This window comes from Neophocaena asiaeorientalis, unplaced genomic scaffold (genome assembly GCF_003031525.2).
Source record: "Neophocaena asiaeorientalis asiaeorientalis breed wild unplaced genomic scaffold, Neophocaena_asiaeorientalis_V1.1 scaffold280, whole genome shotgun sequence".
Taxonomy (NCBI): Eukaryota; Metazoa; Chordata; class Mammalia; order Artiodactyla; family Phocoenidae; genus Neophocaena; species Neophocaena asiaeorientalis.
Genome location: NW_020185321.1, coordinates 4,513,305 through 4,532,391, shown reverse-complemented (window position 1 = coordinate 4,532,391; position 19,087 = coordinate 4,513,305). Strand labels below are relative to the sequence as shown.

Genomic DNA, 19,087 nt, shown 5'->3' with positions numbered 1-19,087 from the left:
TTCTGAATGTCTGAAGTGGGATCTGAGGCCTTGTATTTGTAACAAGTTCCCAGGTAATGCTGATGTGGTCTGTGGGTTGGAAACCACGGATTAGGGGAACACTTTAAATTACTATCTTAAAGAATAATCTTCATTTTTCATTGTAAATCCTGGCTCAGAGAGGTGAAACGCTGGGGCAGGAGCACAGTGCGGAAGGTCAAGGCATGGGTCACGTGTTACAGACCTTTAAGGGCGGGGCATTGCCTGAAGGGACGAGGAAATCTGCGTGCCTTTAAGAAGAAACGAGGCCACGCCCCCTCTTTGGAACCTCAGGGTACAGTTTTCACAGAAAACAGGAAGTGAGCTCCCCAGTTCACCGGATGCAGTCAGAAATTACGTTACCCACAAGGCAGTGCCTCGAACGTCGGCGGCGGCAGGAGAGTCAATGACGGACGGCGGAGACCGGTATTCCCTGCTGCAGCTTGGGAGCTTCTGGCGTCGGGTCTTAGGACGTCGTTGGGAAGTGGCCGGTATGTCCTTACTGGCCTTTCTGGCTGGAGCACTAGGCATTGGCGGCTTCTCAGAAAAAGGTCTTCAAGACCGAGCAAAGGACAGCGAGGAGAATGGGACCCACCTCTACGCTTTTGTATGAGCCGTGACCCGCCCCCCCTCGAGCGGGTTGTCAGCCGAGCACTCTCCGAGCTCGGCCCCAGCTTTTGGTCTCCGCAGGTCCCGGAGGCGGCTCCCGGGGCCTTGTGCGCATCCCACACCGCGGACACTCAGGTCCCAGGTGCTCCCGCCCAGGGCTGGCCTGAGGAGTCGGCTGAGCCCGCTGGACCGGCTTTTGTCGCCGCCTCTCGTCGTCCCGCTCTGCCCACAGGGCCCCATGGCGGCGCCGGAGCTGGTGAGTGGAGGGTTCCGCAGGCCCATGTGCGCTGGGGTCGCTGTCAGCACGGTTCCACTCGCTATGATATAGGGAATCTCGGGAACTTTTGCCTTTCCCTCTTAATACTCTCGGATCTGGAGGTCCAGTGAGAATGGGGTGTGGGAACGACAGTGCTAATCACTTCCAACCCAGGCTTCTGAATCCGGGCCAGGGGTTCAGGTGTGGAGAGGCACCCATTTCTGGCTCTAACCTTGAGCTTGTCGATTGGCCTCCATTCCCTCGGGTCTAAAATTGGACTATTAACTATTTTTCTCTTTCGGTTGAGGGAACTGGAGAGGATATGCGTGTGACGTGTGTCCTTCAGTGCTCAGCAGGACCCAGAGAGCATCACTCTCGATGTGGTTTCCAGAGAGGGACTCTCCTGGTCCTGCTATTATCTTAGTCTCACACCCAGATGGAGTCTGACCCCCAGGCCTCCCTGCCTCGGGCCTCAACCCAGCTGAAAGCTGGGAGTCTGGGATGAGAGAGCCTCTAGAGCAGAGGTGAGGTGGGAGCAGCGTTTTTGGAATTGCTGCTCCGCTAATAGGAGTAGAAGTTCCCTGGACAGACCAGAAGACAAGCCAGTCACTGAATTTATCTTTGCAGATGCCATCTGGGTACCACAAGTGAAGTTGGCTTGCCACTTATGGCAGTGAACCCATTTTCCTAGCACATTTACTTATATTTGAAAAGTGAATCCATTACAGTATTCCTTAATGACAGTGCATAGGAATGTTGTGTCTCAAGGCATGTAAACACATGGACAGGCCTTAAGTTATTCTTCAGCATGCCACCTTGTTTGCTCTCATCATAGCTCAGATCACCTTCAGAACTTCTCTTATTTACCCATATTTCCTCACCTGACTTGCTCCCTAACTTCATTCCAGCCTTGTTCCACATCCACTCAGAGAGGTCTTCCCCAGTTGCCCCATCTAGAGTCTCCCGTATCATAAAGTCTCCCATAATCTTTGTAGTCATCTCACTCACTTTTGGGGTTTTTTTCGGAGCCCTCAGGGCCATATGACTATCTTGATCATTTATTTAGTTTCTTGTCAAGGATCTTTCCTTGACAAGAGTGTGAGTCCTGTTCTCTGCTTTATTCCCAGGCTTAGAAGAGTGCTGGGCCTGTACCAGGTGTTCAGTAAGCAGTTGATGAATGAAAGATTCGACCGTCTGGGGCTCCCATCATACTTAAATCTAACTCCCCCACCGTGCCTGATCCAGAGGGACCTGGTTTCAAATCTTGCCCCTTCTCATTAGACATACGACTCTGGGCAGCTTGACTTTGAGTCCCCATTTGCTGAGTGTGAAATGGAGACAGTGATGGTGTTTACCCCATGGGCTGCAGGAGGATTAATGAAATTCACAAATACACACTGAGCACTGACATGTGCTGGGCACTGCAGTGTTTGCTTTATGAACATTTTCACTTAAATTCCCACAACATGGTGAAGTTGGTAATGTGGAAATTGAGGCTCAAAGAAATTAGCATCAAAAGGCTGGATTTAAGCCCCAGGAAGTCTAGCTCCAGACCTAGAGTCTTTTACACTAGAGTTGCTTTAACACAGCATCTAAAGCCCTTAGGTGCAGGCAAACAGTGCAGACCAGTGAGGCTCAGCTGCTGCTGTGTTATCATTACTTGAATTACAGTAATGGACTCACAGTCCACACAAGATTACCACTGTTTTGTGTCACTCTCCAGTGGATTCCCATATAGGTGGCTTTCCTCTCCTGCACCTTTGTATTCTGTCAAAGGCACCATCTACCTCCCTCCTGAGCCCAGCACAGACCTTGGTTCTCAAGAGATACTCAGTGATTCAGGCCTTGGGTCTCTCTGGACTTTTGCCACTAACCAAGCAGTAGACTCATACAGGCACCCCACCACTTCTGTTTGACTTTCCAGGAATTGGTATCATTTGAAGATGTGGCCGTAACCTTCACTGGGGAGGAATGGAGACATCTGGACCTGGCCCAGAGGACCTTATACCAGGAGGTGATGCTGGAGACTTGTGGCCTCCTGGTCTCACTGGGTAAGGCCTCACCTGTGTGGTACCCACAGCCTCTTTCATTCCACTCTCTCTAAGCATGGCTGGTTGAGAAGACCTGAGGAACCTGCCTTCCCTTCTCCCTCCAGCCCCAGCATGTTCTTATCTAACCTCCTCTTGCTTGGTTTCCTTTTCTGCATCAAGGATTGTTGTACAACAAATGCAGTTCTTCTCAACACTTTTACCCAAGTGTCCAATATAAGCTGACCTCAATCTGACATTCTTATTCCAGATTCCCATGATCTGGAATTCAGCTTGATTGGGTCAAATGTCCTCAGAGCCCAGTTAATAGGACCTGTGGTTAATGGGACGTTCTCCAAGAACATGGTGAATTAGACAGACAGGAAGCTATTTGTCATCAGTGCTACTGGTATCTTTCCAAGCAACACAATCTCAGCTAAAAGAGTTCTTTGACTCCTGGTACCTGCACAGTCGTCCCTTATGTCCTAAGGCCTGTGCCTTGCTTCTCTGAGGCTATGGGAGTTAATTTTAGAGAGTACACAGACATATTTTCAAATGGCATTGATGGGCATCTGAGAAGGCTATTTCTTTTTCTCTTCTTTCCTGCCTCTTGACTGTTGTTGAGAGTCTGGGCTTAGTGCTGAGTCTTCAGCATTCACAGGCTGTTGGCTGATTTCCCCTTCAGCAGAAAGAACAGTCGCAGGACTCACAGACTTGAGTCGGCAGCATGAGCTTGCTGGGACCACGATTATTTTTGTTTTATCATATTTTTATAGTAACCTTCCACTTAGCCCCAGTGAACTAGTATCTTTAAAGGGCTTAGAATAGAACTGGGAACATAGCAAGTGCCACACGTGCATTTGTTATATATAATAAATTAATACATCCCAAGTGTTCTCCCACCTAAACCTTAAATGTCCACTTTATCCAGAAATGGTTACCTCTGACAGGGCTCTCCCAGCCTTGTGTCCACATAGTCTCTCCCAGGAGGTCAGTCATCAGTGAAGTAAATCCAGTGTTACTTTATGACAATTGTGATTAGTTGTTGAAAGGAGACATCTGGGGAATAGTATTCCAGGTGGAGGGACCGACACGAGCCAAGTCCCTGAGGGGTCAGGGAGCTCAGGTCCAACAGAGGCAAAGGAATATCTGGTTCCCCTTTTCCACGGCCCCATCACTGAGCTTGGTGCCAGGCGTATGGCAGACATCAGTGAACATTTGCTCAGTGACAGCTGGGTGCACTCTGGCTTGCAGTACAGGATTTTCTAATCAGAGCTTCTGTGGTCCTGGTTTCTAAGTCATTGACTTCTCTCCAGAGTCCTCCTGTCCCTTAGCCTTCGAATTTGGCAAAATATATTTGGCTGCATGTACCAGAAAACCACCTCATACAGGTTTCACCCTGAAAAAAGTTTATTACTTCACTTAATGAGAAGCGCTGAGGTGGTGCTGGCTCCTGGGTTGGTATCTACCAACCCAGTTGTCTCTGTTTGTCTGCTTTCTCTCCTTGGCCCAGATCATCAGGCCAGCATCCTTGAAGTGGCCACAGGATGGTGCAGCAGCAAGTAAGGCAGCAGGTCCCCACATTCAGCCCTGTCTTCCCAACCTGGATTGAAGGCTTTTTCTTAAGAATGGGTAGCAGTTTAGGTCATGGCCTACCTCAGATAACTGACTCTCAGTTGAGTTAGTCTAGTGTTTTTAGCCATCCTTGGGCACCAGAATCACCTGGGGAGCTTTGAAAACAACCAGAGCTCAGTTTTTATGCCCAGAGATTTGGTTTAATTTGTTCTGTGTTTAGAACCAGGCATGTCTAAGTAGTTCTGATGCATGGGAAGGTTGAATCTTACTGATTTAATTAGGGAAAACCTTCTGGAAGGAGTCATCCCCTTTCTGGGGTTTCATGGTGGTGTGTTAAAGGTGTACACTCCGGTATACTTGAGAGTTTTCCTTTTGTCTTTACCTATATACCCATGCCCCATTTATTTCTCCATGCACAGGGCATCCTGTTCCCAAACCAGAGCTGATTCACCTACTGGAGCATGGGCAAGAACTAAGGACAGTGAAGAGAGGCCTCTCCAGAAGCACCTGTACAGGTGGGTGGCATGGCAGCTGGCAGACTACCAGGGAATGACTGTATCTGAAATTCCATGGGCAGTTTCTTTTTTTGCAGCCTTCCTGGGGTCTTAGGTGGTCATGGAGCACTTTGAACTGTGTTTCCTCTGTCTTCCCAATCCCATCACACTCTTTGCCTTTACTAGGGTTGAAATGTGGTATACTGGGTAAGAGATGGGCTGTAAACTTGGCCACTTACTAGCCTCATGACCCTGGGGAAGTTGCATGATCTCCCTGTGCCTTTGATATCAACTCAAGGCTGAGTTGGTGCTACCTGCTGTAAGAGATAACTCCAAAATCTTGGTGGGTCAACTGGTTAAGACTCTTCTCATTTGTGCCATGGTATAATGTGGGTCAGCAGGGGAGCTCTGTACCACATATCTATTCAGGGACCCAGGTGTATTCTTTTGTCAGTATGTGGCTGTAAGGTGGCCCTGGCATCATCCAGCTGGCCAAGAGGAACAGGAGAGAAGGGGAGTAGTCATATCCACTTGCATACATAGTCACTTCCATTCACATTCCATTGACAAGAACTGGGCATTAGGCTCCGTGTTTTGTCATAGAAATGTGGTTTAGCCTTGTGCCCAAGGACAAAATACCAGGGATATGATGAACATATACTCAGTTTGCTAAACTTAGCCTATATTAGAAAAAGATAGAGTAATAATAGTTTCTGTATCACTGTATTGTTTGGGAATGTAATTAGATAACTTGAAACTGCTTATTAGGACATTGCCTGACCCAAAGTTAGTGGCTTAATAAATTTACCTACTAGTAATATTCATATATTATTACTCATAATGAATAGAGAACAATGATATCTCAAACTTCCTTCCAGATTCAGAAAAGACAGTCCTTTCTTTTTCTGCAGATTACTACCTCCAACTATATTTTGCATTCCCACTCTTTTCTACCTGCATCCAATCATTTATTTATCTATACATCCCTGCATGCATCCATCCTTCCATTTGTAAATGAGATGTTCAGAAGCAGTCCCTAGCCTTGTCATCTTCCTACCCTCCTGTCTTGTAAAACCTCAAGGGGACATTTGCCTTTGTCAGCTCCACTTCAAGTGTGTGGATAGCACTGACGCAGAGTCATGATCTCTCCCCACTAGGGTTCCTTCAGGCTGCTCAGCCAGCCAGTGAGTATCTCTGGCCAGCGCCTCGTCAGCCCTGCTGAGTCTGTCTCAAGCCTTCACCCCTTCCCACAGTTCTCCATCTTCACTTGAATGTTTCAGAGGCACTTCACACCCATCATGCCTAAAAAGGACCTCATGATCTTGCCCATTCCTCTCGTCTCTCCATTTCAATTCATGGCCTTGCCATTCACTAAGTTGAGAAAGCCAAAAACAAACTTGAACAACCCCTCAACACCTCCATTTTCATCATTCCCAATATCCAGCCATCCCTGAATCTTGATCATATTTCATCATACGTTTCTCCTGAATCCATCGTCTCCATCAATTCCATCAGTTCCAGCACTATCACCCTAGTCCAGGCTATAATCATCTTTTGCCTGCATGATGCTAACAGATTCCTAACTGGTCCCCCCCATATCTGCTCTGTGCCTCTGATCAGCTTTATGTCTTACATCCACTTCCCCGTCTACTCACACCTTATTCCAAATATCACCACCTCCCTAGCCACTGAGATCTCAGCATATGACCTAGTTCATTTTGAAAATAAAGGCCATTCACTTGTTTTTCTTGCCTTCTAACCCTTACTGATCTATCCCTGTGGGTTTCTTCTCACCTCTCAGAAGAGTTCTCATCCCCAGCCGTGGCTAATTCCCCAAGCAGCATCTAGGTCATACCTTCACTTACCTTCTCAGGTGTATTAGTTATCTGTTGCTATATAGCAATATTAAAAATCATTCATTATTTAATATTAAAATATCACTCATGTATTATCTCTCATCTGTGGATCAGAAATCCAGGCACAGCTTAGCTGGGTCCTCTGCAAAGCTGCAATCGTAGGCCGCTTGCAACATGTCAGCTTACTTCTTCAAATCAAGTAATGGTGTGAGAGACTCCAGCAAGAGAGATCTTACACATATACTTTATCTCTTACATCTTACATTCTGTCACCTTTGTTATATTCTATTCTTTAGAAGTAAATCAAGGTCCCACTAGGATTCAGGCAGAGGGCATCAAAACTGTGTGAACACCATGAGGCAGGGATTATGGGGAACCATACATGAGTCTGTCCACTGTATCAGGGAATGTGCATCTTCATTTATTTCCTACCTCTTGTATATCTCCATCTTCTCTCTACTCAACATAAAAAACGTGGTCAAGTTTCTGACACTTGAGGGAAACATTTTAAAAAAAAAATGCTCTTGGCTCTCCAGTGCCCTCCGAAAGTTGTTGACTTTATTTCAGCTGAACTACCAAGCTTCTTCGAGGACTTTTCTCATTCTCAGAAGAGACATCTACACAGACCTCCCCTTTACTATTTTCTGTAATTTTTGTACCGAGGGGTAATTTACACATAGTGAATGTACAAATCTTAAAGTTCATCATCATGAAATTTTACATATATATAAGCCAGAGTATCCACCACACAGGATAAGAAATATAGTATTTCCAGCACCTCTCAGGCTTTTTGTACTTCTCTCCTTATTAATATCCCCTTCCACAAAAGTAACCAGTGTTTAGACTCTGTCACCATAGATTAGTTTTGAAGGTTTATAAATGGAACTCCACAGTACACAATATTGCTATCTCTGTCTTCTTTTGATAATCATTATGACTCTGGAATTTACCCATGTGGTTGCATATATTTGGAGTTAGTTTCTCGCTGTGCAATATCTCAATGAATTAATAGATTATATATACCTGTTTTCCTGTTGATGGACATTTGGCTGTTCTCCTTTTTTGGAATATTATGAAGAATGCTGCTATGAATATTCTTGATCATATTTTTTGTTGGCTATAAGCATGCATTTCTGTTGGGAGTATACATACAAGTGGACTGGCTGGATCATGGTGTAGTTACATGATTAGCTTTAAAAGAAGCCATCAATCAGTTTCAAAGTGACTGCACTGTTTCACATTCCCACCGGCCACGTGTAAGAGTCCTCATTGCTTCAGATACTAGTAAGCAGGTGGTATCTGCCCCTTTACTCTTTGAGTAGGTGTATTTCTCAGCACCACAGTACTAAAAATGTTCTTACAGGTTATTGTTGACATTCTGATGGACAAATGCAACAACTGTGATAATGATAGGAGACAGTGGTCTAAAATTTACAGAACACTTGCCATGCACTGTGATGATTGATTTACATTTTCTCATGTAACCTTGTTATGAACTGAATGTCTGTGTCCTCCCAAAATTTGTATGTTGAATCTCTAACACCCCAATGTGATGAAATTAAGATGTGGGGCCTTTGGGAGGTGATTGGGTTTAGATGAGGTCATGAGGATGGAGCACCCATGATGGGATTAGTGTTCTTATATGAAGACGAAGAGACCATGGCCTTTCCTAGGTGTGGTGTGTGGTGCTGGGGGTGGTGGGGAAGAGAAGGAGAGTTCTCTGGTGTCTCTTCTTTTTTTTTTTTTTTTTTTTTTAATATTTAGTTATTTATTTATTTGGCTGTGTTGGGTCTTAGTTGCAGCGTGCGGGATCTTTAGTTCCGGCACGTGGGAATCTTTTAGTTGTGGCATGCAGAATCTTTAGTTGTGGCGTGCGGGATCTTTAGTTACAGCATGAGGGATCTTTAGTTATGACATGAGGGATCTTTCGTTGTAGCATGCGAGATCTAGTTCCCTGACTAGGGATCGAACCTGGGCCCCCTGCATTGGGAGTGAGGAGTCTTAATCGCTGGACCACCAGGGAAGTCCCTTGGTGTATCTTATAAGGATACTAATCCTCTCAGGTCCCTACCCTTATGACCTCATTTAACCTTAATTACTTCTGTAAAGTCCCTATCTCCAAATACACATTGGAGGTTAGGGCTTCAACACATGAATTTTGGTGGAACACAAACATTCAGTCCATACCAAAATTTGTTTTTTGAGTAAATACAGGGCTATTCAGATATTCTGTTTTTTCTTGTATCAGTTTTGGTAATTTGAGTCTTTTAAGGAATTTGTCCACTTCATCTAATTATTCTATCCATTACTTTTTAAGATGGTTTCAAAATGGTAAATTTTAGGTTATGTGTATTTTACCACAATTTAAATTTTAGGTATGTATTGTACATATCATTTTTATAATGCCATTAAAAACTGACATTCTCGGGCTTCCCTGGTGGCGCAGTGGTTGAGAGTCTGCCTGCCGATGCAGGGGACACGGGTTCGTGCCCCGGTCCGGGAAGATCCCACATGCTGCAGAGCGGCTGGGCCCGTGAGCCACGGCCACTCAGCCTGCGCGTCCAGAGCCTGTGCTCTGCAATGGGAGAGGCCACAACAGTGAGAGGCCCGAGTACCGCAAAAATAAAAAATAAAAAACAACTGACATTCTCAAAAAAATAAAGATTGTTCATCGTACTTGTGTGTGTATGTTTTGCTTTCTTATTTGAATACTATAAAAAGTATCCATTTATGTTGGTGTATAGGATTTGTACTTTTCATTTAACAGTACATTACTAAGATTCATGATGCATGAAGCTATAGTTTACTCATTTTTTTCTTCTATGGTCATTTATATTAGTATAACACAATGTATTCATCCATTTTCATGGGAATTTTCTTGTTTCTAATTTTTTGTACCCACAGACAATACAGCCATGAAAATTCACATGCATGTGTTCTCACAAACGTGTGGGAATTTCTCTTAGTAATATTCCTAGGACTAGAATTTGGGGATTATAAGTTAAGCAAAAGGAGAACTTTACTAGATGATGCCCTGTTGTTTTCTAAAATGGTTATTTATACCCACTTACACTTCACTTGCCTTGTATGAACAATTCCATGGATCCATACCCTCTCTAACACTTGATAAGTTTTTTCAATCAGGTGAATATAAAATGGTCTCTTACTGTAGTCTTAATTTGCCCTTCCCTCATATCTAAGAAATTTGAGTTATCTCTTCATATGTTGATTGGCCAATATACATCTGTGAAATATCAGTTCATAATACGTTCAGTTTTCATTTTGGGTGTGGAGTGTTGAAGTCCCCAGCTGTCATTGTAATTTTGTCTATTTCTCCTTTCAATGCAGTTTTTGGTTTGTATATTTTGAGGCTCTTATATTTGGTACATACAGATTTAGGATTGTTACGTCTTCCTGGTGGATTAATCTTTTTATCATTATATAATGTCCCTCATTGTCCCATTTTCTTTGCTCTGTAGTCTGTTAATATAGTCCTGATGTTAATATAGCCATCTTTCTTTGTTTACCTTTTTAAAAATTATATTTAGTTTAGTCAGATTGATTAGTCTTTTATAAAGAATGCTTCTGTATGTTTATGAAATCTTCCTTTTCCCCAAGATCTAAAAGATAGTCATTTTCACTATTTGTTAAGTTTTTAATCTCTAGCTTCTAACAGTTAAGTCTTAATCAGTCTGGAATTAATTTTTTGTTTTGTACAAGATAGAAATACAATTTCATTTTCTTCCATTGTGGCAAATAATTTTTCTACATTCATTTATTGAATACAGTCAAGCCCCCTACATATGACCAAGTTCTGTTCCAAGAGCACGTTCATAAGTCCAATTTGTTTGTAAGTCCGACAAAGTTAGCCTAGGTACCCAACTAACACAATTAGCTGTATAGCACTGTACTGTAATAGGTTTACAAGACTTCTCACACAAATAATACATAAAAAACAAACACAAAAAATAAAGAAAACATTTTTAATCTTACAGTACAGTACCTTGAAAAGTACAGTCGTATAGTACAACAGCTGGTAGCTGGTATACAGGAGCTGGCATAGAGTGAACTGGCAAGAAGAGTTACTGACTGGAGGAGGTGGGAGATGGTAGAGCTGAAGGATCATCAGCAATAGGAGAAGGGCAAGCTGCAATTTCACTCACACCTGACGTTGATGGCACAGGTTCTGGTTCCGTGCTGGATTCAATTCTGTCTACCCTCTTGAAAAAAATGATCCAATGATGTCTGGATAGTAGCTATTGTTTTCTTGTCATAGATGACACGGTAGCACTGGATTGCATTCTGAATGGCTGCTGCAACCTTTGTGTACTGTTTACGTTTGGGTCCTGTGCCTCAAAGACTAACAGTGCCTCCTCAAATAAAGAAAATTCCCTTGCCATTTCCTGCGTCATGAATCTCTTTGGTTCTTCAGTTACTTCTTCTTCCTGTTGTCCCTCTTCATTCTTTCTCTGAGCCTCCAATTCCATCCAGTCTTCATTAGTAAGCTCCTTGTTCACATCTTTGAAAGTTCACAACTTGAAGGTTCGTATGTAGGCGACTTCCTGTATTCCTTCCTTTTTCCACTGGCGTCTCTGCTGCTTTTGTCATATATCAAAGTTCCATATATACATTTCTGAGCTCCCAATTCTGTTTTTTCCTTTGACGATTTGACAGCTTATCTTATATCTATGCTACATCACACTGCCATGGTGTATATGATTTCATCATAATCCTAATTCCTCAAAGGGCAAGTCCCCTTGCTTTAGTCTTCTTCAGAGATATCCTGGTCTCTCTGTTATTTTATATAAATTCCACAATCAGCTTGCCAATAACCATGAAAAACCCTACTGGGATTTATCTGAAGTAGTATTAAATTTATAGATGAATTTGAAGGAAATTGGCAACTTTATATTATTAACCTCTTTTCATATAAATCTTCATTAATGTGATGTTTTCTGGTTTACTTCATCTAAATGTTGTCTATTTTGAGTTTGTTCACCTAGTCTTTACTAGATATAATAGACTCAATATTTGCACCCAGTTGCTTATCACTGCCCCTGCCCCAACTTTCACACACTCCAGAATCCTAAGATTTTGTTTCTCCTCTTTCCCTGCCTCCCTCTCCACCATCCTGTCATCCTCTTCTCTTTGCCTGGCATTCAACATTCTCTCAAAACCCTGAACCTTTGTACTTTCAGTCATCTGCTACAATTTTTCTCCTCATCCCTCTGTCAGGGAATTCCTACTCATCTTTAGAAATAAGCTCATGTAGCACCTTGTCCAGGTAGCCTCCACTGACCTCTTTCTGTCTTCCATCTGGGCCAAGTTAGGTCCACCTTCCCTGTGCTGTCATAGCACTATGAGACGTTGGAACACAGTCATTATCATTACTCTGTCCACCCTACCCCATTCTGGAGAGTGAGGAGGAGTCTCCACTCCAGATTTTCTATTCTGTACCAGATTTTCCTCCTGGGTTACCTTTTAAAGATGTCAAGAGTCCAAGGATCAGTAAAGAAAGAAATTTTAAACCTGGGTTTAAAAGATGTAAAAATGCCATAGACAGTAGAGGCTTTATTTTCACCTTCATTCTTCCACTAAAGTGGTAATTTATTTTGTTCTGTGTTGACATCACTAATAGGCACCTTTCTTATATTGGATTTCCTTCAGGTGAAAAAGCAAAACCTGAGATCACAGAGCTTACTGCTTCTCACCTGGTCCTCACTGAGGGAGCCCCTTTTGAGGAACGAGTGACACATGGAGCCTCAAGGCATTCCAGGCTGGAGCAAGCAAGGGATCAGGAAAAACTGTCAGAAATGCAGGAAGGGAACTTGAGGCCAGGAACAGACATCCACAAGGAGACATGCCCTAGGAAGTTGAGCCATAAACATGATGACTTTGAGACAGATGATAGTCTTTATTTAAGGGTTTTACAGGAGCGAGTCACTACACGAGATGCTCTGCATGAACGTGATTCCCAAGAACCAGGAGGAGACCCTGTTATTGATGCAAGGAATAATCTCTACAGATGCAAGGAATGTGGAAAAGGTTTTAGCAAGAATTGGGCCCTTGTTCGGCATCAACAGATTCACGCTGGAGTGAAGCCGTATGAATGCAGTGAATGTGGGAAAGCCTGTCGTTATATGGCAGACTTCATTCGACATATGAGGTTTCATACTGGGGAAAAGCCATACAAGTGTATTGAGTGTGGGAAGGCCTTCAAACGCAGGTCTCACCTCACAGAGCACCAGCGTATTCACACTGGAGACAAGCCCTATGAGTGCAAAGAATGTGGTAAAGCTTTCACCCACCGTTCCTCTTTCATCCAGCATAATATGACTCACACTAGAGAAAAGCCCTTTTTGTGCAAAGAATGTGGGAAAGCTTTTTACTACAGCTCTTCCTTTGCTCAACACGTGAGGATTCACACTGGAAAGAAACTTTACAAGTGCAGTGAATGTGGAAAGGCCTTTACTCACCGCTCCACTTTTATCCAGCATAATATGACCCACACAGGAGAAAAACCCTTTTTGTGCAAAGAATGTGGAAAAGCTTTCTGCCTGAACTCATCCTTCACTCAACACATGAGGATTCACACTGGAGAGAAACCCTATGAGTGCAGCGAATGTGGAAGGGCCTTTACTCACCGCTCCACTTTCATTCGGCATAAGAGGACCCATACTGGAGAGAAGCCCTTTGAGTGCAAAGAATGTGGGAAAGCCTTTTGTGACAGCTCTTCCTTAATTCAACACATGAGGATTCACACTGGTGAGAGGCCCTACGAGTGCAGTGAATGTGGAAAGGCCTTTACACACCATTCTGTTTTTATCCGACATAATAGGACCCATAGTGGAGAAAAACCCTTGGAATGTAAAGAGTGTGCAAAAGCATTTTACTATAGCTCTTCCTTTACTCGCCACATGAGGATTCACACTGGAGAAAAGCCTTATGTATGCAGAGAATGTGGAAAGGCCTTTACCCAACCTGCAAATTTTGTTCGGCATAATAGGATCCACACTGGAGAAAAACCCTATGAGTGCAAAGAATGTGAAAAGGCCTTTTGTGACAACTTTGCCTTAACTCAACACATGAGAACTCACACTGGAGAGAAGCCCTTTGAATGTGGTGAATGTGGGAAGGCCTTCAGCCATAGTTCATCCTTCATTCACCATCGAAAGATTCACACCAGAGTTTAAAAGACGTAACAAGGCCTTTTGCAAATGTGTTCACTTCAGTCAATTTTAGTGAACTCATACTGGTGAAATACCTTTCCTTTTGAGTATAACTATTCAGGGAAGTCTTTTGGCCAGAGAAATATCTTACTCAGTATCTGAAGAGAAACATCATAATTTTCATCTCTGTGAAAGCTTTTTGTGGCAGGTCATCTAGAAATTGACCCAGCCAGCAGCTCTACACTACACCTGAGAATCATCCACGAGAGAGACTCAGTGGTTGTCATGCATTTGAGGAAAATGTCAGCAACAGTTCTTCCTATGTTTATACTATAAATCCATCTCAAGAGTATTTTAAAAGAACAAAGAGATGTAGAAGAAAGGAAAGAGAAATGCATGTGTGGCTGCGTTCTGATTTCCCTGCCAGGCTATGACAATTTGTCAATTGTGTGTGTGCACATGCAGAGGGGATGAAGAGGGAGAGATCAAAAGGCCTCATCACCTTTATGTGTTTTCTTATATATCCATAGTCAGGAGAATTGGACCATTGGGGCAGCTCTGCTAACATTTATTAAAAGATCTTTGTTACAAAACACTGTCATGTCTACCCTTGAATATAAGGCCTGAGTGATGAAATACATATACATACACACCTACATATGCAGTCAATTCTTCTAATTCATGGTAGTTATATTCTATAAATTCACCACAAACACTGAACTAGTGAATACTGAACCATTGCTCCTAGTGGCAATACAGGTTTAAGTTCCTGAGAGCCTCTGTTCACATTTTCATCAACCAATCAGTACATAATCTTTTTATTTAGTTTTTAATTTTTTGGCTGCATTGGGTCTTCGTTGTGGTGCATGGGCTTTCTCTAGTTGTGGCAAGCGGGGGCTACTCTTTGTTGCAGTGCATGAGCTTCTCATTGCGGTGGCTTCTATTGTTGCGGAGCATGGGCTCTAGGCATGCAGGCTTCAGTAGTTGTGGCATGTGGGCTCAGTAGTTGTGGCATACAGGCTTAGTTGCTCTGTGGCATGTGGGATCTTCCCGGAGCAGGGATTGAACCCATGTCCCCTGCATTGGCAGTGGATTCTTAACCACTGCGCCACCGGGGAAGTCCCAATACGTAATCTTCTATGGAATTTTTTTCTGTTTTTAAAGATACCTTATTTAATAAATGTTTCTTATGTTACATCCAATATTTCCTTATAATAAAAAATATTTTAATTATATCATTTTTGTGTATTGTTACTGTACTGCTTTAACTTTTTCACTCAGTCATACATACAAACAATACACATATGCAGTACTCATATAAAATAAACATGTAAACACTGTACAGTACACTGCTCTACAGTACAGTCATGCAAAGAAAATCCTACAAACAATTAAAAATTAACCAAAATTAAAAACATTAACTAAAACTCTGATTTTGATAGAACTGCAGGATGTGTGATGGGGCAGTGCCCTGAGTGGATTAATCTCCTGACCTTGGCTTGACCCAGGAAAACCAAAGGAGAGGTTGTTGCCTTGTTTTGCCATCTCTTCCAGGTCTTTGTTGGTGGGTTCCACTTCCTTCTCTGCCAGAATTTCTTCCATGTCTTCCGTCATGTCATTGAAGCCTTTTTTACTTATATACCATGTGATATGCATTATGTGTTTGACACTGTCCTTTATATTTTCTGTAACACCTTCAAAGCCTTTGAAAATTTTCAGGCAGTCTGGCGAAGCATTTTCCTAACAGTTAATGATAGTAGTCTGCTTGTTATTATCCCAGGCTGTGCCAACACACTAATAGTGCATATGGTGACAGACATCCAGTAGTCCATCATGGTGGTTTCTTTTATTTATTTATTTAGGCCACACCATGCACCACGTGGGATCTTAGTTCCCTGACCAGGGATTGAGCCCGCACCCCCTGCAGTGGAAACACAGTCTTAACCACTGGACTTCCAGGGAAGTCCCATGGTGGTTTCTTTGTTGGTGTTGAGAACTTTGCTAAAAAGCTCCCTCATGTTGTGCTTTTATGATGTCCTGATAGATTGGATAACATGTAGTATTTAGGGGTATGAAAAGATGTTTAGGTTGGAGTGGGTATTTTCAATGCTGTCTTGTACAGTTTTGTTTTGTTTTTTTTTTAGTCGGTCTTCATCTCATGAATCCACAGCTTTTGCCACTTTTCCATCTTTTTCTTAGATTCATTACACTACTATAGATGTTACTTTTGTTGCAGGAAGGGGGATCCCTTCCAGGGCCCGAGAGTGGGCTCTTGTCTAACACTTGGAAATGCGTTGTCTGAGGAGACACACATGCTGACAAAGCAAGAGACTTTATTGGGAAGGGGTTCCCCGTGTGGAGAGCAACAGGGTAAGGGAGACCAGGAGAACTGCTCTGCCACGTGGCTTGCAATCTCGGGTTTTATGGAAATGGGGTTAGTTTCTGGGTTGTCTCTGGCCAGTCATTCTGATTCAGGGTCCTTCCTGTGGCACACGCATTGCTCAGCCAAGATGGATTCCAGTGAGAAGGATTCTGGGAGGTTGGAAGGACATATGGACTTGTGTCTCCTTTCTCCTTTTGACCTTTCCCGAATTCTTCCAGTTGGTGGTAGCTTGTTAGTTCCGCATTCCTTACCAGGATCTCCTGTTGTAACTCATACAAGTGGCTACTATCTTGCCTGGCCAGGGCAGTCAGTTTCAGTCAGAGTTTCCCCTGACACTTTTAACATTTCTGGAGTGGCCACATGTAGAGACTGGTGAATTTCCTCTTCCTAGTTTTGGATGTGCCGTATTGTTGATTCATTAACATTGAACTCACAGCCAATAGCTGCATAAGTCATGACTGAATGAAGCTTATCTAACACGTGTATTTTCTCTATCATAGCCTTCTTGCACTACAAACCCTAGACAGCACTTCAACACTGTGCTTGGGGGCCATTTTCAACAGCAAAATCACCCAAAAAGCACAAAAATTCAAAAAAGTGTGGCACTAAAGAGATTGCGAAAAGGACACTTTATAATATGAAAGCTGACACCAGAAGGCAGAGTGACACTGTGTTTGACCTTAGCTGGTAACATGCATGATGGGCAACTTCAAATTTTTTATCACTCTGCACATGTCTGTAAATGACTGCAAAAATGCTATGAGTATTGATTTGGGAGTTACAAATAAAGTTCAGTGAATAGGTGAATTCGCAAATAATGAGGATTGCTTATTAAAGATCACTGATGAATTTTGTTATATTTGGTTTTTTTTTTTTCTCTTGGCTTCATTTGGAATAGTTTCTACTGCTACATCTTCCAGTTTCCTAATCTTTTCTTCTATGTGCACTCTCCCCTTCATCCCATCCAGTGTATTTCATATCATAATTTATAGTTTTTATCTCTTTTAGTTGGATTAGGGTCTTCCTTATGTCTTTCATGTCTCTACTTCACATGTTCATTCTTCTAGCTTCTTGGACATATGGAATAAATTTTTCTGTTTTAATGTCTTCTACTTTTACTATCTGTCATTCTGCACCTGTTTTTTTTTTATTGAAATATAGTTGATTTACAATGTTAATTTCTGCTGTACAGCAAAGTGATTCAGTAATACATATATATATATTCTTCATATTCTTTTCCATTATGTTTTATCACAGGATGTGAATATAGTTCCCTGTGCTATACAGTAGGACCTTGCTGTTTATCCATCCTATATATACTACTTTGCATCTGCTAATCCCAAACTCCCAATCCTTCCCTCCTCCACGCCCCCCTTTCCCTTGGCAACCACAAGTCTGTTCTCTATGTGACTCTGTTTCTGTTTTGTAGGTATGTTCATTTGTGTTGTATTTTAGATGCCACATATAAGTGGTATCATATGATATTTGTCTTTCTGACTTACTTCGCTTAGTATGATAATCTCTAGGTTCATCCGTGTTGCTGCAAATGGCATTATTTCATTCTTTTTTATGGCTAAGTAATATTCCATTGTGTGTGTGTGTGTGTGTGTGTGTGTGTGTGTGTGTGTATACCACATCTTTATCCATTCATCAGTTGATGGACATTTAGGTTGTTTCCATGTCTTGGCTATCGTAAATAGTGCTGCTATGAACATAGGGGTGCATGCATCTTTTCAAATTATAGTTTTGTCTGGGAATATGCCCAGGATTGGGATTGCTGTATCATATGGTAGCTCTATTTTTAGTTTTTTTAGTTATTTTTAGTTTTTTGAGGAACCTCCATACTGTTTTCCATAGTGGCTGCACCAATTTATATTCCCACCAACAGTGTAAGATTGTTCCCTTTTCTCCACACCCTCTCCAGCATTTATTATTTGTAGACTTTTTAATGATGGCCATTCTGACCAGTGTGCGGTGGTACCTCGTATTTTTGATTTGCATTTCTCTAATAGTGATGATGAGCATGTTTTCATGTTGTGCCTGTTTTAAATGATTGATTTTTCTTCTCATTTTGGGTTATATTTTCCTGCTCCTGTGTATCACTGTTTATTTTTGATTGGATGTCAGACATTGTGATTTGGGAATATTTTTGTATTTCTGTAAATATTCTAGCAGGGAGACTGGCATTCTTGCAAAAAAAATTACATAAACAAATGTAAACTGACAACTCCGACAATGCTTGTGAAAGATGGAGTCCTCAGAAGGACCATCAAGACCTCTCTCAATTCTCTGCATTTAGGCACCTGTGGGTCTGCCCTCATATATGTCTCCTAGGGGTTCAAGTGATCACTGTGATCAACTTTTATGTTTTGATAAAATGAAACCTTATCAAGGCTACACTATTTGTACAGTTACAAATAGTAATCTATCCATGTTTCTTCTATTTGCATTGGTCTGATATATGGAAGCATAACTGGATTGCTTGTAGGACCAAGCCCCTCAGTTCTGTCTTTAACTAGGTACTTTAACCGGTCCGGGAAGATCCCACATGCCGCGGAGCGGCTGGGCCCATGAGCCATGGCCGCTGAGCCTGCGCGTCCGGAGCCTGTGCTCCGCAACGGGAGGGGCCACAGCAGTGAGAGGCCCGCGTACCGCAAAAAAAAAAAAAAAAAAAAAAAAAAAATAGTATTAAGTATTGAT

General features: G+C 42.5%; 1 protein-coding gene across 2 annotated transcripts; it reads left to right on the top strand.

Moving 5' to 3' along the window:
- Window positions 1-414: 414 nt before the first annotated feature.
- ZNF599 (zinc finger protein 599) lies at window positions 415-14,837 on the top strand. Of its 2 annotated transcripts, none has more exons than XM_024734099.1 (4): window positions 415-509; window positions 2,808-2,934; window positions 4,905-5,000; window positions 12,503-14,837. In XM_024734099.1, the coding sequence occupies exons 2-4, from the start codon at window positions 2,901-2,903 to the stop codon at window positions 14,026-14,028; spliced, it is 1,656 nt and encodes a 551-aa protein (XP_024589867.1). In that variant the 5' UTR covers window positions 415-509; window positions 2,808-2,900; the 3' UTR covers window positions 14,029-14,837. The 2 variants fall into 2 exon arrangements, with proteins under 2 accessions (XP_024589867.1, XP_024589866.1); XM_024734098.1 differs by having other exon boundaries at window positions 421-883.
- The last annotated feature ends 4,250 nt before the right edge of the window (window positions 14,838-19,087 follow it).